This window comes from Callorhinus ursinus, unplaced genomic scaffold (genome assembly GCF_003265705.2).
Source record: "Callorhinus ursinus isolate GAN/ISIS: 27379988/994484 unplaced genomic scaffold, GSC_fseal_2.0 scaffold2, whole genome shotgun sequence".
In the NCBI taxonomy this organism is placed as follows: Eukaryota; Metazoa; Chordata; class Mammalia; order Carnivora; family Otariidae; genus Callorhinus; species Callorhinus ursinus.
Window position 1 is genome coordinate 86,788,805 of NW_027397064.1, and position 25,861 is coordinate 86,814,665.

Genomic DNA, 25,861 nt, shown 5'->3' on the forward strand with positions numbered 1-25,861 from the left:
CTTATAAACTGGAATGTTAGTTTGTCTAAGGATTAATAAGACAGTAGGAAACTAATTTTAATGAAGCTAGTCGGAAAATGATGTATAAAACTCAGCATTGTTACACACGCACACACACACACACACACACACACACATTTATAATCTGAATATATTTGATGTATGAAATACATTGAAGTACAAGAGCCCAGTGTATTTATTCAATTATATAACATACAGGGTTATGTAAGTTTCAGGTGTACAATATAATGAATGATTCAACAATTCCATACATTAGTCAGTGCTCATCACATGATAAGTAAGCTCTTAATCCTTTTCACCTATTTCACCCATTCCTCCCCCCTCACTTCTCCTCTAGCAACCACCACTTTGTTTTCTATATTTAAGAATTGGGTTTTTCTCCTCTTTTTTACTTTGTTCAATTGGTTTGTTTCTTAAATTTTACATATGAGTGGAAATCATATGGTATTTTTTTCTCTGACTTATTTCACTTAGCATTATATCCTCTAGATCCATCCACATTGTTGCAAATGGCAAGATTTCATTCTTTTTTACCTAGTAATATTCCATTGTATATATACACCACATCTTCTTTATCCATTCATCCATGGATGGACATTTAGGTTGCTTCCGTAACTTGATTATTGTAATAATGCTTCAATAAGCATAGGGGAGCATTTTTGAATTAGTGTTTTAGTTTTATTTCAGTAAATACCCATTAGTGGAATTACTGGATCATATGGCAATTCTATTTTTAATTTTTTGAGGAAACTCCATACTGTTTTATGCAGTGGCTGCACCAGTTTGCATTCCCACCAACAGTGCAAGAGGGTTCCTTTTTCTCCACATCCTCGCCAACACTTGCTGTTTCTTGTGTTTTTTATCTTAACCATTCTGACAGGTGTTAGGTGATATTGTGATTTTGATTTGCATTTTCCTGACGGTTAGTGATGTTGAGCATCTTTTCATGTATCTACTGATTATCTGTGTGTCTTCGTTGGAAACGTGTCTTCCCATGTCCTCTGCCCATTTTTTAATTGGATTATTTGGGGTTTTGGTGTTGAGCTGTATAAGTTCTTTATATAAAAGCTCTTTATAAGAGCCAAATTTGTACATAATTATATACATATACATATGCATACACACACACACACACATATATATCTGCTACATATACTGAATATTTCTGTCATCCACAAGACGCTTACTTAATGATTCTGGAGACAGTATCAACATTTGCTTCTGTGACTCTTTTTCTATGTGTTTATTGCTGTCTTAACTCCCTTTCTTATTGATACATGATTTATCCAGTAAGGTCAACTTCTTTTGTCTCTTTAAGGCATGGGCTGCAAACCAGCTATATGGGTAAGATAAATGAGTGAAACAGATTTGACATAACATTAGGGACCCACGTGAGAGAGGCAAACTCAATACATGTTCCATTAAATCAGGGGGCATCAGCTGATTGACTCTGTTATTCTGTAACGTTGCCCTGCTTTTTATATACTATCTTATATATCCTCAATTTTTAAGAAAGAAACAACTTGATTCTTTTTTTAACATCATTAGTTTTTGATATAATGTTCAATGATTCATTAGTAAATGCTAAAAAAAAAGGAAACTTGATTTTAAGGTGATATCTTAATTTTAAAGTTAAAATATACCTAAAAGTTTTATTTACTTGAACTTAAATTTAGTCCTCAATCTACCACTTTGCAATCTCTACTTTCAGATAGCTCTGCTTTCCATCTCAAGTGTTACGCTTGTTTAAATTGTAATGTCAGAAGACACCTTTATTCCTTAATTCTGGGGGATGATATCAAAATTGCTCCCATAAGTACCAACAAATTTTTCACATACTGATGCATGAAAATTCACTATTAGCATTAGATACACCCTTAAAACTATGTAAAATGCAGGCTTACATAGAATGGATAATATTATCTTAAACTGCTATATAATTTAATGTTTACAGTCTGAAAAATTTTACAGATCATCTAATCCAAAACCTTTATTTTATATATCACATAATTTATGGTGAAAGTAGGATTATTTTACAAGTTTCTGATTCCAAATTTAATGTGCTTTTAATCTTCCATCTCTTTTTTTTTTACCTAATAGTGTAAAGAAGGTTTTGAGAGCCAGTTTTGCTCTTTTCTCTCTTTTTTTTTTATTTTTGGAGGGAGGGTGGTAAATGATGGGTAAGTTTAAAGAATACTGAATATACTAAAAAAAAAAAAAAGACAAAGTCACATACAATATTGAGTCTATAATCCAAAGACAAATGTGATCTTTTTGGAAATTGTCCGAGAATTACATACTTTTATTTAGTTTTTTTATCCCCCTAAGAGAAGTTTGTGCCAGGTGGACATGGCCTTAATGTAGATAAATAATGGTTTTAAATTACTCAAATTGAAATAATCTGTTTTTCAGAATAAATTATAGATAGAAAGCAGGGATTTCCTTCCTGAAGTGTTTTTGGAACTCTTACACATTCTAACTCCAAATATAACTTTTCTTGGTTCTTTTTGGATTTCCCCATTGCTATATGAGCTTCTAGATTGAAATAATATATATCTACATATCTTAGAATATTATTAAGCCATATAATTTAGTAATGTTCAGAATTTGCATAGTAATTATTTTACTTCTATTTCCTGGTTTATGAGAATTTAACCTGATTCATATATTATAGGCCAAAAGTGTAAATAGCCTTTTCATTTAGTGTGATATACACCATACACACACACACACACACACACTTTAGAGTGGCTTTACAGCTTTGTTTTAATAGCTTTACATTACAGGATAATTACTTTAGTAAAATGAGCCAAATTTTCTTTTCCTACATGAAAAAAATAACACATAGATAAAATATGTGACTACTTCAATCAACGCTTGTGTTAACTGTATTTTCTTAAAGTATATTGCTAACTATAGGAATGTTTTTTAAAAAGAGGACAGAATTTCCATGGTTCAAATGCTTGAAGTCCCACTTCATAGATTTTCCTCTTTCCTTGATTTAAATCAAATGTCTCCAGTGACTTATAGCTTTAGTTTCCTGAAGCTGGAACTGTGACAGATACCTTACAATCCACAGCTGTAAAGGATTAGTATTTTAAAGTAGTAACCTCTAATTTTGTTACAACAAGTCTGCCAATTTTTCTGTAAGATTTAAGTGTTTCATTTATTGGACTAATATATCTCCACAAAGAAGAATGAATGCCTCAGGCCTCAAAACTTTGGCTGTGTATTTAGAGAGCTTATTAGGAAAGAAATCATCTGCCTGGAGAAAGCAGTCAAAATGTGTCTTCCACTTTGTGCAACAGTATGAGCAACGCCTTTTGTTGTTAGGGAAACTGCTTGCCTCTACAGTCTCTTCAACATGATACATTTCATTAGTGCCTCTAGCTCATAGGCCTATCTGTCTAGTGAGCTAACCAAAGGCGCAATGAGAGTTTTATATTTTCTTCTTTTGAATCTGATGTATCTGTTTGTTTTGTATTGTTTTACACCTCTTTAGAAGCAAATGGCTTAACTTTCCTGTTTTCTGTTGTCCCATGTCAGACTCCATTCCTCTTCCAGAACCTGTTTATTTTACTGTGTTTGTCCACTTTTTGTATTCGCCTGTTTGATTTTGAACCTCTCCACAAATTGTTTTTTTATTATATCAAGATCCAACAGGAATTTCTACCTTCCACTCCCCTGCCAGCATCCATTTAATACTAGAGTCCCTTTTATATGCTAATACTATTCACAATCCTGGTCAAGTTGTGGGCAATAGAGAGGGATTATATCATTCCTATGGAACTCCTTATAAAGGGTGATTTCCTAATTTGGCCATAGTTTCCTTGACAATAGGAGCATCCTGTTTCTTTCTTGTTATTGTTCTTTTTCTGTTCAGTTCCTCTCTCTTCAGTGTTGAGAATCATTGAGCATTCAGTATGTTGTGAAATCAGTGAAGATGAACATCTGGTAACATCTTCACCCTGATGCCATTATTCTCTGAGAATCGTCTTGTCACTGATGATTTATGACCATAGGTTGAATTTATCAGGTGTGATGTCCTTTACCCCATATTCTAACTACTTTAGTTGATACTGGAATGACATTAGGGATTCCTTGATCAGGGAACCAGAGAATAAATGTATAGATTTAATGAATCCATCAGTATCTCTTTGTGCTTAGCATTGGAAAGTAACATTTTTCCCTTCCCCTAAGCCATATTTTTTACCCTAATAATGTGATATAAATTTGATTTATCCTTCTAGAATCTGCCATTAGTAGAATCTTCACCAGCCTGCTTACCTGATCACTTAATCAAACTTCTGAATGTTCTATGAAAATAAAGAATTCGGGTTTTTAATTGTCTGCATTCCAGGTGTAGAAGTATAGATTGGAAAGATAATCAGACTTTTTTTTTAGAAAAAAAACTAGAATGAGTAAAACAAAATGAAAATCCTAAATTCAAAAAAGTGGAACTTTGCATGGAATATATCCTATTTTAGCAAGGATACTATTAGGATGGGAAATCATGTGTATATATTTACATCTGATAAAGGGAAACTAGGTATTTTTCTATGCTCATGCTAGATAACCAATATCATATTTTTTTGCATGCTGAGGGTTTGCTTTACTAGTGTTAGAAAATGATAAATATGCTCCAACAGACTCTAAACAGCTTATAATGGTTTTTTTCTTCATTGTCTGTCATATTCATAAATTTATGATTTACACTGACATACCCATTACATTTGTTCATATATTTACTTTTAGAACCTGCCAAAACAGGAAAAAAATTACAGTTAATTTAAGTGATACTGGAACATTTGAAAATAATCTTGTGGTTTGGCTAGGACAAATATTTATATTCTACCCACCTGTGACTATTATTTATACTGTTTCTAAAGCATATTGTATTTCAGAGTGCTTTTCGTTAAACATCACTGAGCTATCACTGGGTAGATGGATGGTATTTATTGTTAGAGTTGAGAAATATGTTACTATAAATTTCATAATTTCAGTTTTTAAATCAATAGGTGAAAAGACTGATAATAAAAGTTGTTAGAAATTTCTATGGGTTCTGTGTTTAGTTCAGGCCATATTTTCCTTCCTTGAGAGCCCACTAATCCCGCAGCAGACAGTGGCTTGCAATTCCTGTTTATTGACATCTCATGTTCTTTTTTTGAGTTTAGTTTCTCTTCTTTTAATCCAAGTCCACCCACTCCTTCAATAGAATTTGTTCCCTAGTAATTCACACAAGAAACTATCATGTTAAAAACCCATATTTCCACTGGTTGCCAGGTCCTAATGATGTTCTTACACATATTTCCACTGGTTAAAAACCATATTTCCACTGGTTGCCAGGTCCTAATGATGTTTTTACACATTGACCACATGTCTAGTTATAATCACCTTCAAATAATTGTTTCCATTCTTGATATAATACCCCTGGGAATCCTTTCTCACTTTTGGTTATGCACAATAAACCTGACTATGTCAAATTAATTATGACATTAATTCCTACTGGAAGTGATCAAGTTAATTGAAGGGCACAGAGCATACGTTATTTTCCTTACTGTCTATTTGCAAAGAACTCCCTTACTTTTCTGTCTCACGATAATTCAATAATACAATATAAAGCAGAAAATCCAAGCTAGTAAATTTAATATATGACAGATATTGTAACTTTCCTTAAAATATGTTTGAATACAGTATCTTTCTAAATGTGTCCATCTGTACTAATATTCTTTTCAATTTTTAAATCAAATTATATATGGTGAGGATGCAGAACAACTGGGACTTCCTTAAATTGCTGAAAAGAGTGTATATTTGTACAAACTCTGAAAAAAAAATGCTAGCAGTATCTATCCAAGCTAAGTATATGTATACCTTAAGACTCAACAATTCTAATCCTTGCTAAATAAATACTCAACAGAAATGAATGTTTGTGTCCACCAACAGGCATGTACAAGAACATTCATGACTTTTGTTTAGTGACCTAAAATTATAAACAATCCAAATGGATATCATCAGTAAAATGGTGAAAAAAATTGTGGCATATTCATAAAATGAAATACTACCCATCAAAAAAAAGTATTAGTAACTGACATGTACAACAATATGAATGAATTTCATAGATATAATGTTGAGTAAAAGAAGTCAGGAATAGAACAGTATGATACCATTTATATGAATCTGTTTAAACTATTCTATTTTGTTAGACATCGGAATTATGGTTAATCTCGAGGAATACTGACTAGGAGAAGTTATAGGTGAACCTTCTATAATTCTAGAAATATTCTAGCAGGGTGGTGGTTATACAAAGGCGGTGCTAGGTTAAAGTCCAATGTGTTGTGCACTTAAGATTTGTGAAATTATAATGTCTATAAAAATTAAGAATAAAATGGAGCATTTTTGATATTTAAAAAAACTGTGTAACAATTAACACCTGACCATGTTGATATTATTCCCATAAAATATCAATGTATACAGACCCCCCCTCTACCATTTTGCTTTTGAAAATACTGTGGTGGTGTTTTGTTTTCTTTTAGTGTCCTGAATTTAAAAGGCCCAGGGACATTGCAGTTGACTGGGTTGCTGGAAATATTTATTGGACTGATCATTCTAGAATGCACTGGTTCAGTTACTACACCACTCACTGGACCAGTCTGAGGTACTCTATCAACGTGGGGCAGCTGAATGGCCCCAACTGCACCAGACTCTTAACAAACATGGCTGGAGAACCCTATGCTATTGCTGTAAATCCTAAAAGAGGGTAGGTTAATGAGCTGGCTATTTGTATTTTTTGATATGCATATCCATTTTTAGAGATTTTTCCCACCTGTGCTCTGTAGTTTTCTTTCTATAATAAGTGTTCAACATAGAATAGATTCACAAGACTTCTAAAAATCCCTCTACTTCTGTACAAAAGTGTGTCCTTTTCATACCAAATGGTGACACAATATATATGTTTTCCTGAAAGGCTGCTACATTATACATTCTATGTATGTATGTGTATGTGTCTTATATGGACATTGCAATAAACACATAACCTGTATTGTTAACATAAGATTGAATTTTCAAAACATTATCTATAATATTGAACATATGAAGTGTAGAGTATTAGTATTTTGGCTATTTGTGATAATAAAAGATGTAGGTGTATGCATGAACAAATTTAAACAATTTTAACGCAAATCTTTCCTCTCCTTTGCTTGAATTGTTCCTTTTTTACTCTTACTTTTTCATTTATAGGCAGGGACCAAAAAGGAAAAGAGAGAAATGTTAAATAAAACTCCTAATTACCCACCCTTATTGGAGGTTCCCAGTCTGTAGGTTTAGAGTAGGGTCCAGGAATCTGCTTTTTCAGGGACTCTGGGGTGATTCTGATGCACACAGTCTGAAGAGAAACTGTTTTGGGGAGCAAGTTGAGTTACAACAGCACTATCTGCAAGCTAACCAACTTGACCTGTCTCGTCAGGATGATGTACTGGACTGTCGTTGGGGACCACTCCCACATAGAAGAAGCAGGCATGGACGGCACTCTGAGAAGGATTTTAGTACAAAAGAATTTGCAAAGACCCACAGGTATGATGCATTTCTGACACAGTCTAGAATGTTGAGCAATATGATCTGCATATTAGCATTACAATTCTTTCCAGGTTTGTTGGCAATATAATCATTTTTACAAGCAGATAAAATAATTTATAGTATGACTTACTGAAAGTCATTAACATTTCATGTTGTATTTTTCCAACTTGAAAGTCAAGGCCTTATCAAACTGCCAGTGATATTATGGGGATATTATTTGAAAACTGCTTAAGTTGCAAGGCCATTTGTAGGATTTCACATGCATGGAATTTTGACAGTTTATAATGTATTAAGGTATTTTTACTTATATATGTTAATGATGCTGGGATAGATGATAATATTCTTACAGGATCATAAACTAAATGGGCAAAGAGGTGGGAAAACAAATAATTTCTGTAAAAGGCAGACGTCATGATTCCTTGCCCTTTCATTCACAGCTCTTTTTGATTGGGCTTTAATACCCTTCCCAGCTATATCTTCTAAACGACCACTCCAAACTCTCTATACCCCCAGGACTGTTCAGGAGCTCGTGTGTTTTGTGTTTTGTTTTGTCTGCCTATTTTTTTCCCATTGCGTTTGCCTCCCAGGCTCCCCATCTAGAATGCCCTTCTGACTTTTGTGCACCCAGCTGAATCTTACCCACCTTATAAGGTCTAACTTTAACAATTCTTCAATAAAACATTTTCAGAACCGCAGGAGCCTCAAGGATTTCATGCCACACACAATGTCCCTGCCCACTATACCCCAAAGGAGAGAATACATTTCTAGAACACATATTATTAAATAATTATGCTTTGTAGTATCCTATGTAGTTGCAATTTTATTTCTATTTGGCACTTACATTCTTATTAACTGTTAATGTGTCGTAGGATTTTCCTTCAACTACATTGTTTTTACTCTTTATGGGAAGGAGCAGTCTTTGGGAATTAGTTCATTTATATAAGTTTGTCCCTAGTCACTGATTTAATGAGTACTAATTGAACACCCCCCTGGTATGAGAAATTGTTCCAGATGCTGAAGACAAGTTCTAACTCTAGTGAAAAGATTACCAACTCTCATGAAACTTGCCTTCCTCCAGAGGATAGAATATTTAATATACATCATGTCAGATACTAATAAGTGCTATATACAAAAGAATAGGCACTATGGGGGGGTAGAATTACGAATAGGATTATCAAAAAAGTCATCTCTATAAAGGTAATATTCGAGAGGAGAACATCATAGAGGTGGCAAGCTGTGTGAATATGTGAGCAAAGAGCTTTCCAAACAGAGCAAACACCATGTTATGAGTTAGGAATGAGCTTAGCATGTGTCAAGAACAGCAAGAATGTTAGTATACCTACGAACATATGAACAACTCAGGAAAATGGTAGAAGTGAGGGTGCCCAGGTGGCTAGGCATAGATCATCTGGGACATCAAACACACTGTTAAGGAATGAATTTTATTCTCCCTTAAGGAGAGAGAGACATGGGAGGCAACTGAAGAGGCAAGTGGCATAATATGCTCAAATATTATTTTCATTTTTTAAAGAACTTTAACTTTCTTTTTATTTTTTTATTTTTAATTAATTCCGGACCTATGGAAAAGTTGCAAAATTAATTTTTTTATTATTATGTTATGTTAATCACCTACAATTAATTTTAAAAAAGGTTAACAACCTACATGATGTTAACAACTTACATAATCACAGTATATGTGACATAATTTTCATTTTAAAGAAGGATTCTGGCAGCAATTTATAACATTGCCTGTCAGAAGGTTCTTAGGAAGGCCTGAGACAAGAATTCTTGTAAAGGTTATTTATGAGGAGAGTGTTATTCAGGAGAAACCTGTAAAAGATGGAGAGAGAAAGGGAAAAATGCCAGAAAGACTCTGTCTCAGGTAAACTCTCCTTTTGGCTTGAGCCACAGGGGATGTGCTTTGGAGCATAAATCCCATGGCATGGAAGGGGTCCTGTTTTATATGCTCCATCAGTCATTGGTTGACCTTTGGGCTCTAACTTCCCAATCGAGGTTGCTGCAGTCAGTTGAGCACAATTCTCTGGGGAAGGAGGGCAAGTATGATTCCTTAGCTCTAAACAAGCAGGTAGTAGATAGGTATTTGGTATTCTCTCCAAGACTGGAAAACTGTGTGAAAAGTGTCACTTGAATAAGTACTTGAAGGATAGGTAAGCATTTTAAAGGTGGGCAGATAATCTGTCATGGTGTAGATGTTATAAAGGTGTTCTTTGAAGTCAAATATACCTGGTTTTGAATCCCAAGGGATTACTTACTAGCTATGAGATCTCAGAAAGGAACTTATTATTTTCAAACTTTGATTTTTATCATTAGCAAACCAAGGGATAATAACAACTAACTTAAGATATTGTCATATATATTAAATGACATAGCACTCTGAGCCAGGGGCTGCAATGTAAGGCTGCATGGCATGTTCTGTGATATTAGGAATCATGACACACATAGAAGGGGGCAGGATCAGTAATGTAACATGAACTGAGAATAAAGAACTTTAAATACCTAGGTGTTTTTACATGATTTCTTGGTCAATAATGAACAACTATACAATTTCGATTCAAGGAGTGATGTGAATAAGGTAGGTCTCCAGGCTTATTGCTTTGGTAGCATTGTGCCAATGAAATAAATAGATACAGAGCTAAGAGACCAGCTAACAATCCATTGTATGGTCCTGACAAGAGCAGAGGATAACATAACTAGAATAGTAATGGCAGAAAAGGGGAGAAGGTATGTGGGAGGCAAGCAGAGTTAGCACGGTAGAATTTATCAAATGCATATGAGAATAGTGGAAGAGATAAGAAATGTGTCAAAGAGGGATAAAAAGTCAATAAATTTAACCATTCATATAATTATCTTATTTCCTTCATTTATCCATCCCACCTTTCATTAAAAAATATTGGATGCTCACAATATGCCAGGCACTATTGGTCATCAGAAGTATGGATCCCTGCACTCACAGAGCTTAAATTCTAATGTGGGGGACCATAAAAAGAAAAACCTGTGTGTGGGCATGTGTGTGTGTGCATGCACAAGTGCTTGTGTGTGTAAATGGCTCTGATAGAGAGGAGTAGGTGCAGCATGCAGCAGGTGTCACATTAATTATAGTGGGGAGAAAAGGCTTTTTGAGGTATTGATGGTTAAGATTAATTGCTAAACTGTGTGAAAACATAGACATGGGGAATGATGGTACAACCCAAAGTAAAGAATGGGACCAAAGGCCCTGAGGTAGGGAAGCCAAAGAACATGGTAAACAAATTGGAAACAAATTGGAAAACAGCATGAGACAAGGCTTGGGGAGGTGGGTAGAGGTCAGCCCATGCAGGATCTCAGAGACCATGACAAGTACGATTGCTTTGCATTAAGTAGATAACAGGATCTGATCAAACATCCACAGGGACATGTCAAGAAAGGAGTTGGTGTGAGGTTCTCTACCCCATGTGACTGGGTATGTGTGAGTTTTCTTCTCAGCAACTCTGCTTTGAAAACTTATGCTTCACTTATAGGCAGTAGACTCTTAGAAGCCATTTATTCACTCTTTCAACTAATATTTTTTGTGTGCCTACTATGTGTCAGGGATAATTTTAGGCATTTGGAATATAGGAGTGAACACACAGATCCCTCTTCTTCTAGTGGTTATATAGTAAAAAAATAATAGTTTAAAAAGTAAATTATAAAGTAAGTTATGAAGTGTTTTGTGCTGTAGAAAAGAGAGTGAAAATAGAGCAGGACGAAGGGTCAGAAATGGGAGTGCCTGCGTGGCTCAGTCAGTTAAACGTCTGCCTTCAGCTCAGGTCATGATCCCAGGGTCCTGGGATCAAGCCCCGCGTGGGGCTCCCTGCTCAGCGGGGAGCGTGCTTCTCCCTTCTCTCTGCCCCTCCTTCACCACTCTGCTCATGCTCTTGTGCTCTTGTGCTCTCTATCAAACAAATAAAATCTTAAAAAAAAAGAAGAAGAGTCAGAAATGGTGGAGAGGAGTTTGCCATGTGACATTATTAGGTGTGGAGAGTAGAACCTTGAGAAGATGCACTTGAGCAGACTGTGTGGTGCTGTTGGTCACAGGCAAATGTTGCAGGTGTGGATGAGACCCAGCTGAGTCAGTCAGATGGAGATACCGCACAGGTAATTGAAAATTTTAGTTTTGAGCTTAAAGCTCAGGGTTTAAGCTTAAAGTTTGGGGAATTAGCAAAGAAAGCTGATATTTAAAGTGCTGGACTTGTTAAGATGGACAAGGGAGGGGAAGACAAAGAGGCTTCTTAGGGTAGAATTTTGTGACATGCTTATATTTAGAAGAGACCCAGTTAGCACTGAAGGCTGTAAGGGTGTTTGAGCAGTTGGAACAAAGCAACAGAATTCAGTGTCACAATCGCTGAAGGAAGAGCTTCAAAAGAAAGATGTAGACCTTATTGGGTATACTATAGTGACTTACACAGAGAAAATGTAAATTAGCAGAAAGAGCATAAGCCTTCCATTTATTTGGCTTGAGTTAAAACTGAGCAACCTGTATAAACTTTGGAGCATCACATTTCTTATTTATAAAATATATATGATATATTTACCTTATAGAGAATTTGTAAAAATTTATTTATTTTTTAAAAGATTTTATTTATTTATTTGAGAGAGAGGGATAGAACACAAGTGGGGGGTCAGAGGGAGAGAGAAGCAGACTCCCCACTAAATGGGGAACCTGACACCCCAGACCCTGGGATCATGACCTGAGCTAAAGGCAGATGCTTAAATGACTGAGCCACCCAGGCAGCCCTGTAACAATTAATTTAAATCAGATGTGAAAACTCATATAAATTGATTAACATAATTCCTTTAATATCTAACAGGCTAAGAATAATTGTTAAAAACAATGTGCTATGTACAATGCTAAAGCCTCATATTATTCCATATGATGTCCACCATAACTCCCTAGCACTGGTAATTATTCTTTTTAAAAAATTTTTTTATTGTTATGTTAATCACCATACATTACATCATTAGTTTTTGATGTAGTGTTCCATGATTCATTGTTTGTGCGTAACACCAAGTGCTCCACGCAGAATGTGCCCTCTTTAATACCCATCACCAGGCTAACCCATCCCCCCACCCCCCTCCCCTCTAGAACCCTCAGTTTATTTTTCAGGGTCCATCGTCTCTCATGGTTCTTCTCCCCCTCCTACTTACTCCCCTTCTTTCTTCCCCTCCTGCTATCTTCTTCTTTTTCTTTTTTCTTAACATATATTGCATTATTTGTTTCAGAGGTACAGATCTGTGATTCAACAGTCTTGCACAATTCACAGCGCTCACCATAGCACATACCCTCCCCAATGTCTATCACCCAGCCACCCCATCCCTCCCACCCCCCACCACTCCAGCACCCTCAGTTTGTTTCCTGAGATTACGAATTCCTCATATCGCACTGGTAATTATTCTTATTCACATTTTAAAATGTCATCTAGTATATTTTGTTAATTTGATTCATTTTCTCATTGTATATCAGTCAGAATTCTGTAAGATTTTTAAAAATCCACAAGCCATATACAAAAATCTATTATTTCACTTCATGCCTCCCTGCTTAATAAGTGACTTTCTTAATACTGGAAATGCTGGTTTTGTATTCCTAAGCAGGATTTTATTCCATCAGGCAAAACATCTCCCAAAGTTATCTTTACAGTGATTAATAACTCCTGAGTATTGTCATGCTACATGTTATTGATATAAAAATGAGTCAAGAACAAATCTCATGCAAGCTTTAGGAAATAATAAATAATTTCGATTTCGTAAATAGCATATTACTAGAGAGTGATAATGAACAGTTGGAAATAAGTTAGTCATAGTTCTGCATCTGTATGTATATGTACATATTATATGTAGAGAGACATGTGTACTTATACATACGTATCCCTGAGATATCCTTCTATGGAACTACATTCATTACTTCTGCCTTCCCAGAAACATGACTTGTTTGTACCTATTTTTTCTCTCTCTTTTTTCTTGGTATATGTTCATAAATATTTGCCCTGACTCCAAGGTTATTATATTGAAATCAGTAACTATAATAACACTTCTTTTTCCCTCCAAGTGTAATATGTTATTCTTTACATTTTGGGTTCATTGGAAATGCTACCTTTCATTTCTGAATTCATGAATGAATATGTGCACAGAGATGTGGCACATTTGATTACGCTCTGTACTTTAATAGGGTATAGATGATATCTGCAGGAATGAACAGCAATAGGAATAGATGTGAACTTATCTATCCCTTTATATAACCCCTAAGTATTTCAAGGTTAGAATTGTACTATCCAGCTGAATAGTTAGTCTACCACTTTGCTAGCCTTATGTTTGCTCACTACCAGTGCTGCCATTACATACTTCCCAAAATCATGATGGGAATACCTCGATTCTCTGGGCTTTCATAGCACTCATTATCTCCATAGTTGATACTTCATCATCTACTGCTTTAATGATATAGTAGAACATGAACTCTCTAATGTATATTCTATGTATCCAATAAGACCACAAACAACCTAAATCAAAACCATTACCGGTATTCATATATACATTGAAGAATATTATAGTGCCCGTAATTGGTGTGAGCTTAAGAATAATTATGTACTGAATGAATGAAGAGATGAATGCCCACAATTTTAACACTCTAACTCATGGTACGGTTTTATAACTTCTTTTGACAAATGGCACACTTGTTTATTTTATTAGACACTATGTTAAAAACAAAAAGTTTAATTTATCTTCTGATTCAATCAATTGTGTGGTGGTTGAGTAGCATGCTCCATGAGATTAGGAACATCATCTATTTTTTTCTTTGCTACGTACCTAGTACCTTACAGTGTATAGTACAAGGGAAGTGTCTTGTGAATACATTTGCGTTAATGAATGATGTGTCAGGTAAGGACAATTTCCAGTTTCTCTCCAGTAAGAGAGCATGTAAGATTACGAGTTTGATTTAAATAACATGTTATTTGATACCTAGAAGCTTACCAAATCCTGGCAATTTCTGAGAGATTAAAGAAGTACACATTGGCCCTGCACCATTTATAATTATTGATTGCAAATTCTTTTTTCCTTAGACAACAAAAGTCTCTAATTAAATGAAATGGATAAAAACCAGAGGATCATAGGGGAAGGGAGGGAAAAATAAAATAAGATGAAATCAGAGAGGGAGACAAACCCTAAGAGACTCTTAACTATAGGAAACAAACTGAGAGTTGCTGGAGGCGAGGTAGGTTGGGTGTGGGGTAATTGGGCCTTAAGGAAGGCATGTGATATAATGAGCACTGGGTGTTATATGCACTGAAATCTATCTCTGAAACTAATAATACACTATATGTCAACTAATTGAATTTAAATAAAACAAAATTAAAAAAAAAAAACCTTAGGATTGTTTTGGAACTCCTTGATGCATTTATTTTACTAACACTCAAATAAGGATGTGTGTGTGTGTGTGTGTGTGTGTGTGTGTGTGTGTGTGTGACTTTAGTTTGGAATCTAAGACTGTAGGTAGGCAACCTGTTGCAAAAAAATACTTTTTTAAAAGATTTTATTTATTTATTTGAGAGAGAGAGGGAAAGCACAGAGGGTGAGTGAAAGGGAGAAGCAGACTCCCCACTGAGCAGGGAGCCTGAAGTGGGGCTGGATCCCAGGACCCTGACATCATGATCTGAGCCAAAGGCAGATGCTTAACCAACTAAGCCACCCAGTTGCCCCTCAAAAAATACTTTTAACAATTTTTTAAAAATAAATTTGACATAGCGGTAAATACTTTCAGTTTTTGGAACCTTTTTATCACCTTTTAAATCAAGAATATGGTAGTGCACACTTGCTGGTTAATACTACCTTACAAATCTTGGCTTTCCTTTAACACAGAATGTATATAATCTTTTTCTCTATTTCTGAAAATACAGTGATTTTAATTTATTACTCTCTCCAAGTGTTCTCTCTTAAAAAGCGTATTAGTATTATGGTCATTTCTCATAAGATTTTGCTTTAACATTTTCTTTTTCTACCCTTCGTTTTCTTTTCTTCTTTTCTTTTTCTTTTATTTTTCTCTCTCTTTCTCTCTCTTTTTTAAGACCATAGTGGAAATTGGAGAACTAGTGGGAGGATCTTGGAAATTTTCAGAGTTCAACTAAAGTGAAATTCAAAAAATCCTTAAAATGTAATAATAGCCTTGATATCATGGGAGATGTTAAATAAATAACTATATGACTAGGGTCATTATTATACATTCCTAAAACTTAGTGAGCCTGTGTCTTTATCTTTTAAAAGTCTTCCAAATTGTGATTCCATAATGCTTGATTAGCACAAATGGCACTTTATTTTAAATTTTCTGTACTTACACAGACTTGGCTGCAAATATCCATCATTCCCAGTTCAGCTAAAAATGACTTTCTTGGGAATTGATTTTTTTTTCCATTTTATTTTGGTACTCTATTAAAGACAAAAAGGAGATGTGATATTTTAAAGATAGAAATGAATTTGTTCTTTCATATAAACTTCACTCTCATCTCTATAACAAGAAAAGTTAGTTGATTCCTTTATTAACTTTTTAATTTAAAAGACTATCTCTTTTATTAAAGGGCTTAAGGAAAAATCAAAATCATCGATTTGTGGATTTTTTGGAATATAAACTCCACTCATCGGAAAGCTTTGTTATATAATTTTTATCTAGCTGTAATTCCATCCAATAGTAAAATATGTGACCAGAGCTGATAAAGATGGGTATGTCTTAGACAAGCCTAGACTAATAAGGCAATATATGACACTTTTGAGAACTTTTTTACTGCTGCTGAATCTAAAGCAACAATATTGGTAATGAGACTGTATGGCACACCCTTTGTTTTCTTTTAACAAATTTAATATCCAAATGTAAAGAACAATTTTGGAGACAGTTTATTTTAATCTACTTCTTTATTATATTACATCTGTGAAAGAGAAAGGAAAGTGTTTCCAACCCTGCTTAGACAACTGTTTTGAAATATAATGGAGGGCAGCAGGAAACTTGTTCATTTTATGTTTCATGTTACCAGTAATTATACATGAAGAAGCAAAATCATAACTCCCAACATGACTCCAAATAGCCAATTAATCATTGAGCAGAAACTAGTAAAACATGGGCCACTCATTTTAATTGTTAAGTCATTTTCAGAGATTGGGCATAGTACATCTTTATATTTTACTTGAGGAGCGATTTTTTTATTTAGTTTGATTACATTTGGGCTAGATCTACATACTTAACTAAAAAATGATTCTTAAACGATCTTCACTCTGAGTTGGGTTTTTTTGTGTGTTTCATTTTTGTTTTTGTTTTGTTTTTCATTCTGATTGTTAAATCCTGGACCTACCTACACAGGAATCCAATTAGCACAAATTCAGAAACACTTCCCAGTCAGTTGCCTTGCCATGGAGGTGTATCTCAGTTATTTTATTTTATTTTATTTTATTTTATTTTATTTTATTTTATTATGCCATGTTAGTCACCATACAGTACATCATTAGTTTTTGATGTAGTGTTCCATGATTCATTGTTTGCTTATAACACCCAGTGCTCCATGCAATAGGTGCCCTTATTGAATGTTCCAGTTGGGAAAGCTGTTTAACTTTCAGCTGCCAAAAGTATTTTAATTTCATTATACTGTTTTTATTATGTAATACATCATATATAAAGACTAGCTATGTCACAAAAGTTAGACATCTACAGCAGTGAAGACTTATTGTAGAATTCACGTGTTGTAGATCTTACTTAAGATATCTTTTATGTCAATGATATTTTTGTGAGAAGATACTGTCTAGACTCCAGTCACATTATGAAATTAAAAAATAAAAAATTGAATAAGTAGAAAAACATGATTTTTTACCACATTTTATTTTAGCCCATTGTTATTCACTAATAGGTAACTGATGATAAAAAAATAAAGAGAAGCAATCCCGGAGAAAATTAATGATTAGAGTGAAAAATTTAAGCACAACTAGAACCTTAATTAAGGAACTGCCATTCATTCTTCCCTACTATAAACATCAATCTTTAGTCAATTTAGACTTCAGCATGCACACAGGTGGCTCACAACACCATAGGCCAATTCCAAATGGGCGAAAATGTCTTATGAGTAAGCTTTTTATGTTCTGAGATATGTACCTTTATGAAGACACTCAAAATATAACTAATTACACTGAATTATTTTAAATAAAGGTTGGATAAATTATTTAAATGATGAGTTAATTCTGTATGTACTATAAACATAGAAACTAAATTATCATGGAAAAGTATTTTAGAAAATAGCTATGTGTAAGAGACCAGTAAGTGTGGAGAGGAAAGACATTTTAGGGTAGTTGTCCCTATGTGAAGTAAAGTTTTTACCACAGCTTATTAAATTCGATGTAAGCTATACATAGGTATCGCACATAAGGAGTACTTATTTCATTATTTTTCTAATTTTTTACAGTACCATGATGTAGACGGGGTAATTTCTTTGATACTTGAAGAAAAACTATCAATCATAATTATACAATATAAAGCAGAAACATGATTTTAATTAATTTCAACTTTATTTTTGTTATTTGTCCTCATGTATTGATTTTGCAGGTCTGGCTGTGGATCATTTTAGTGAACGAATATATTGGGCTGACCTTGAGCTTTCTGTTATTGGCAGTGTTCTGTATGATGGCTCTGATTCAGTAATCTCTGTCAGTAGCAAACAAGGTTTGTGAAGTGCTTTTGTTTCATCTTTTAAATATTATTAAGCATGTTGAGTAATGGTATGTAAGTATAAATATGAAAGCTTCACATTCTGAATTTCCTCAAATTCTTTTTCCTTCCAACTTGTTGCTCTTACTAGAGATTATAATTTTCATTCCTACTAGACTAACAAAAGGCCAGGCCAGAATTTCCTTAGCACAGGACAAACATGGCCCATTGCTTCCCAGATTCAGAAAACATTCATTCTGTTCCTTCTGTACATTTCACATTCTGAGCTGAACACTTCAAGTAGTCAAGATTAGTGCCTCTGAACACAAGTTTTATTTCAAATTGCAGTTAGAGCAAGCAGAAATTAATTACTGTATATAATAAAACATCATTGTAACAATTGTACATCCGAGTGAAAAATAGTGTGTAAAAATAACTTACCTCTACCTCCAGTGAGTGCAGAATCTACTTGTGCTCCTTCCCTGGTGCCCTTTTGTATCGCCACCTCTATGCCTATCTCCTGTTTTTTATTTTCATTCTCTACTGTCTGTGCCTCACAATTGCTTTGCCTGGCAACCTCAGTTCTTTCTGCTGAATCTAATTTCTTTCCCTTCTGTGTTTCTTGCCCTTCCCTACCACAACTTCTTTGTTTATTAACCACAAATTGTTTATAATATGTACTTGAAGTTTTTATATTTACATATTATAAATACTGAATATAGCTTTGCTTCTTGTTTTTTAACAGAAGCAGAGGAGTTAAAAGAAAAATAATTAAAGTGAACTTTCATTGTGCCTTTACCCAACATGTGTTTTTTGTATAATGACCCAAATGGCAAAAAAAAAAAAATTACACATTGCTATAACAATAAAGTTAACCTGTTTCATATTAAGTACATTGAAGAAACATATATAAGTTTAAAAAAAGCACTTTATGTTTTACAATCTCTAGATAATAACTAAACTATAAATGTCATTTTGCATGTTATACATTTCAATGTCCAAGGATAGATTAATTATTCTTATCATAAAAATCTCTTAAAATAAGTTATTTCTTAAAATGTGAAAAATGATAGCCTCTATTATTGTTAGCCAAACTAGTCATATGCAACATTACCATTTGCTAGTTTGTTTTCTTTATCCCATTTCTAAAAGAGACAATGGTAATGCCTTTTTTTCTGTTCTTTTTGTCATTCAGGCCATCCAATTTGATCATTAATTTGATCTAGAACACAAATTCAGAATTTTGTGAACTGCCTATCTGTGTGCAATGGATAAATCTGGCCTGTAGCTTTCTTTTGTCTGAAAACTATACAGCAGATTACTCTGCATACAGTAAGCCCCCAGCAAATGCTTTGTGGTGGTGCAGATGGTTAAAGTGATGATGGAAATGTTTTTATGTGTGAGTGATATGTTTAGTATTTCACATATTCCTACTGCAAAGAAATTGATTCTAACAACTTTACAGCTACAATTAAAAATATTATAATTCTAAAAGTTTTTTTAAACAACAGTAGTAAGACTTTCTACATCATCTTGAATAAACCTGGTTTTAAGTCTGAGCACCTATTTACATTGCAACTTTTATAACTCCACTTTTTAAAAATCCTAGGCTTGTTACATCCACATAGGATTGATGTCTTTGAAGATTATATATATGGAGCAGGATCTAAAAATGGTGTATTTCGAGTACAAAAATTTGGCCATGGTTCAGTAGAATACCTAACTTTAGATATTGATAAAACAAAAGGTGTTTTGATATCTCATCGCTATAAACAACTAGACTGTAAGTATATTTTATATTGTTTTTGACAAAAGACAGTATTTTAAAATATTTTAACTATTTCAATGTCTTAATCCTGTGAGTTAAGTAACTTTAATGGTGCTATTACTAGATATTTTTATCACCAAAGTCAAGATGTAAATCATGCAAAAGTTAATTTTGCATTTGATTGTGTTTTCTTGGAATTAGAATTGACTTGGTTATAAAAAAGTCTCATTCTCTTTTTCAATAAAACCTGTGTCTATATATAAACCATGGCAAGTACTGAAGTTCATCATTAGCCATTTTGAATCTTGTTGCTGATAACAAGTAACAATCATAGCATCAACATTCCATCTTTAAAAGCAACTGAGGAGTACTGTTTTCAGGGGCTATGTTTTCTCTGTTTATGATTTTTATTGTTACTTTCCTTACTAGAAAGGAATAAATTATTGATGCAATTATCTTGAAAGATCTGTTTCAAACACAACTATCAAAAATACTGAAGAACAAAGTAAAAAAACAATGTGACCGAAATTCTAATGGTCTGTCCTTATGTATGAGTTTATACTTCAAGAAACTTTAAGATTTATTGATAATTTTTTACTGCAAATAAAAAGAGACTTAACCTCATTTGGGGCAATTTTCTGGAAAGGTAACAATTGATATTTATCCAAATCAGTTTTGGAATCAGATTAAAACTACAGATAGTCCCCTAAGAACTTCTGGAAATCCTATCCAAACTTGTGTTGCTCTTTACCAATGATCTGACATATTTAGTTCCAAGGTTAATATGAGGACACACTATCATCCTCTAGTTGTGTTTGATTCTTATTCATAGTCAAATATTACCACCTTCATAAAAGCTACATAAATAAATAAAACTTTGCCCTGAATATAATAGGTGTTTGAGTGGTGGTTCTAACTCAGTTAAAGCCATTCTCACAGTTACCATTTCACTACCTAGGTGCCATTTCTGTTTCATTCTACCGACAGATTCACTAAGGAGAGTCGTGGAGCAGTTATGACTGCAGAGGATGCTAATTGGGTAGAAATTTAGACAAAAATAAACGTGGCAGACATTTACATGCACACAAACTGCATGGAAAGGAAACCATGTTAAATCTAGTTTTTAGAAAAAAAGAGTCCTCTCTTTCGTTCGTGTTTCGAACAGACAAATACATACGGATTTTAAGCCTTTGTAAATACAAGGGGAAGTTGTTTCTGTCTGTTCAACAGTTCTGAAACTACCTAAAATGAGGAGTAGGTCCCCCAAAGACTTCAGTTGGCTTTACTTTTTTTACATAAACCCAAACTCTGCTTCGGTATCTCAGACCAACTCTTTTACCAAAAAGAAGTCAGATGGAAGAGTGGCAAAGTATATGTTTGAATAATTCCTTCTCTCTTGTGGGAAGTGTAAATCAGGATAAATTTCCTGTTAATGATGGGTGTTGATTAAGAATTTCTCTGTACCTATAAAGGAGAACAGTAACATTGAAATAAGATATACCCAGTAGGGATTTGATATGATTTCTTTTCAATGTTGTTAATGCATCCTTTCACCATGTTGAATTTTATGTTTCTGAAAACTGTTGTACTTATAGTCATGCATTTCTTTGTTTCCTTTTGTTTTAATCAGTGCCCAATCCATGCTTGGACTTAGTATGTGAATTCCTGTGTTTGCTGAGTCCTTTTGGAGCCACCTGTGTGTGCCCAGAAGGCAAATATTTGATTAATGGTACTTGCAGTGATGACAGCCTATTAGGTAGGTAAACGTCATTATTCTGTAAATAATGAATTAATTTGTATGATAAATTTTCACACCTCTTGAAACTGAACAGAATTAGCTACGCAATCGTCAGCACAGTTGCCTTGATATCATTGGTTTTTGAATGCCTGCATAAACTATTCTTTCTGATAATGACTTCCTAATTGATTTACTCTACATTTATTCACAATGCTGCACTGAGCACTTACTATGCATTTAAGACTAGATTAAGAACTTTGAAGTCACACACCAAATCAAGATACTTTTATATAGCTCTTTATCAGTGAAGATAATGATATTTCTGAGGATGCCATTTCCTTACATGTTTAAACCCAACCTTAAAATCCCTTATTCATCCATCAAGTTCATAGTGAACAACTTTCTTGCACCAAATACTAGTTTCGAGACTAAGGATAAGGGGCTCCTGGGTGGCTCAGTTGGTTAAGCAGCTGCCTTCAGCTCAGGTCATGATCCCAGGGTCCTGGGATCAAGCCCCGCATCGGGCTCCCTGCTCAGCGGAGAGCCTGCTTCTCCCTCTCTGCATACCACTCTGCCTATTAGTGCTTTCTCTCTCTGTCAAATAAATAAATAAATAAATAAATAAATAAATAAATAAATAAAATATTAAAAAAAAAGAAATAAACTGAGGATAAGAAACTAAGCTGTACTTTCTTCTGCATAAATTTGATTCACAATACATACTACTAAATAAATATTTTGAGGGCTTCTGAGCAAAACATAGTGGTAATTTAGAAGCTAAGGACTAATTTAGAAACAAAACTGACAAGATTCCTTCACTCATAGAGCTCATATTTTAGAAGCTACATTAACATTGAACAAATATTTAAAAAAGTAAAATGTTATTTCAGATGCTTATTATAAGTATTAAATAGCAAAAAGTCAAAAAATAAAATAATGAAAATCAAAAACCAAAATAGTACGGTGAGAAAAGAGAAAAAATAGACATCTCTCAATTATCCAGGCAGACTGATGAGAAGACGACTCATAATCAAGACATTAGCCATAATGGATAAACAAATTACTATTAAGCGAAAATAAAATCAGCACTTACTAAATTTTATGACACAGACAAAAACACAGTGCTCTAAAATCCCCTGAGGATCACATTTTTCCAGTGAGGTACACTTAAGATCTCTTCACAGCAGGACTTTCTACCTGCTGTATTTTTCTCTGTTAGAATGAACTCCTCACATGAAGACTGTGTCTTTGCCCTCAGTCAGCTTCTCCCCGCCCTTATCATTTTCTCATTGTTCTCTACTGGGAGTTATAGGCAATCTGAAGAGTTCTACCTTTCCAAGACTGTAGGTGTCTAAAACTATCATGGCTCCTTCATTTAATATATATTCTTTAAGCATTGGATATGCAAAGCTGAAAAGTTTGCAAAGATGATATGGTGAATGGCATAAACACCAATAGATCTTTGTGTGGATAGTGGTACATGGCCCAGAAGAGACAAGAGTTAAAACCATTAGAAGAATTCAGATGATCATCCAATTAGAGAACTGATTACAATTTTCTCTAGAATATGACCCTAGGACAAGGTCTGCCAAAACAGAGGGGATTCAGATTAAGTGGAAATGAGGGATCAGAATCCTGAGACAGAGGAACTGAAAAGGCATGAAAACAAGGCATATAAAGAAAATAGTGAGTCATTTATTTGAGTTAGTCTGTAGCGCGTGTGAAACAGTGTTGTGGGTGACAAGGTTAGAAATTTCTTAACAGAGAGCTAATTGTGAATCATGATTGGTATTTGGGATGAGTCCTTCAGTGCCAGTTCTTGAGGAGGTAGCTGTCACTGGCACGAGAATGCACCCTTTCTCTTTATTGATTATCTTTCCAACCAGAGTAGCTGTGACCTCAACTGTGATGATCAAATAGGAGAATTAAATGGACATTTTCAAATGTTATTACGCACATTTTTTACTAGCTGCTCTGACATGTTCATGTAGGTAAACTATGTGTGGCCACATATTCTCCTTAACCTCTCAGAAAGAGATTCTTTAAAATAACAGTCTTTCCCTGTACAAGATATGCCACATTTTTATTAGTTCCACACACACTCCTAACCAGTGATCTCACAGGTGCCCCTCCGCCCCTATGTACTGTGTCTACTTATACTATTGTTTGGGTGGGAGAGACCCCTAAGAGAGAGATGAGAATTCTGCACAGAAGTATTCTAATGCCACCAATGTGACTTTTCCATTGACTCTGATGTTGTCAGTGTTGTTTTTATGGTCAAGTTGCCTACAGTTTTTGTTGTTTTTGCATTATAACTAGACATTAATATCTCTTCTACATAACTCTTTTTTTCTTCTTTGCTTAGTGTAAATGATTTATCTAACACTCAGATTAATTTATCCCATAATCCCAGCAAATACACAGGAAGAAGTTGGCCTGGGGTGGATCTGAGGCAGAGGTTTGGTTTAGGCCAAGATCTATCAATTAACTAATTTGTTTGGCCCTGTCCTCCCTTAGTCTCAGTTTCTTTTGTGTAAAATTAGATTAACAATAAATATCACTACTACTTGTAATAATAATAATAAATATTTTGAAGGCTTATGAACAAGGCATAATGTAAGTATATGTATATTGTTGTATTTAATTCCCCCAAATCCCCGATAATAATAATATGATCATTACCCCTGTTTTCTCAGATTAGAAAACTGAAGCAAGACTCAATTGATTGTCTAACATTACTTAATAATGGTGGTCCCCCAAGGTGAACCTAGGCATTCTACACTCTTCACCATCCCCTATACACCCCAGTGCCTCTATAGCGCCCATATCACCAACGTCCAGAGTCACTGAAAAGAGCAGAAATGACTGCTTAGCACAATGCTTTGCAAAAAGTAGACACACAGCACTGTAAGATAAATCTATCATTAAGTAAGCAAGCAAATGAAATAGTTTTTTTGCTATATTAATTCATCAAATTTTATAGTTTTGTTTGAAATGAGAAAGCATGTTTGTCTAAGTGTACACTTATCTGAGATCTAAAACTTTTTTTTAATTTAAAATCAATTAGCCGACATATAGTAAATCAGTAGTTTTTGATATAATGTTCAGTGATACATTAGTTGCATATAACACTCAGTGCTCATCACATCACATGCCCCCCTTAAACTTTGTAAGAAATTTTAGTTTTACTATTTCAGATTTGACTGAAAGGCATGATTACAGAAACCTCCTAAAAGTTCATTTTTTAATTTAAAAGAAAGTCTTATATTTTAAATAATCAGAGTGTTAAAAAATATTCACTTTGGCCACTATGCGTATGAGCCTTGGTAGCAGACAGTTCGGACCACCTCAGTGAGGAATATAAATAAATAGATTTCAGAATTACTGATTGGTATAGATAAATGCCAATTAATTTTTCCTGACATTAACATTTGATATAGCCAAGTTTTTCTGCTCTTTATAATTACATGCCTTTCTCTAGCTGCTATTGTTAAATAATGAGACACTGAATATTTTTAATCTTCAGGTAAGAAATTTGAAATTCAAATGTTACTCATTCTTGGAGAAGTATTCACCTGCTCTTTCCTATAGTTGATTATAATTGCTGGAGCTTGGCTTCTGGGGGTGATTTAGTTATTGACAAAAGCAACCTTCTTTTTCTTTATAGAACTATTACAGTTAGGTTTTGAAATTCCACTTCTATTTCATCAAGCAGTGTTATATTTTAAAATTTCTGGTGCCTGATGAGGCACATTACAGAAGTGCACATGTCCTAACATGTAGAGATTTTGAATATCTATGTAGCTTACATAGAACATTTACAGATGAAAATGAACTCCCCCACAATAATCTTAACTGTGATCATAATGCCTTAAATATTTATCTTCACTGTTTACATTCACAACTCCAATCAGGGATATTTTATGCTGAACGAATTAGAAATGTTTGGTTGAATTTTAAACTAAGTATAGGGCGCCTGGGTGGCTCAGTCCTTAAGCGTCTGCCTTCCGCTCAGGTCATGATCCCAGGGTCCTGGGATCGAGTCCCACATCGGGCT

The 25,861-nt window shown here is 34.2% G+C and overlaps 1 protein-coding gene across 1 annotated transcript in view; it reads left to right on the plus strand.

Moving 5' to 3' along the window:
• LRP1B (LDL receptor related protein 1B) overlaps positions 1–25,861 on the plus strand; it is a 1,894,461-nt gene that overhangs the window by 1,778,448 nt on the left and 90,152 nt on the right. Inside the window, exons 78-82 of the mRNA XM_073905704.1 lie at positions 6,555–6,778; positions 7,484–7,590; positions 18,197–18,313; positions 19,908–20,081; positions 21,697–21,822. Coding sequence (XP_073761805.1) covers positions 6,555–6,778; positions 7,484–7,590; positions 18,197–18,313; positions 19,908–20,081; positions 21,697–21,822 — 748 coding nt within the window. The remainder of the gene's footprint in view (positions 1–6,554; positions 6,779–7,483; positions 7,591–18,196; positions 18,314–19,907; positions 20,082–21,696; positions 21,823–25,861) is intronic.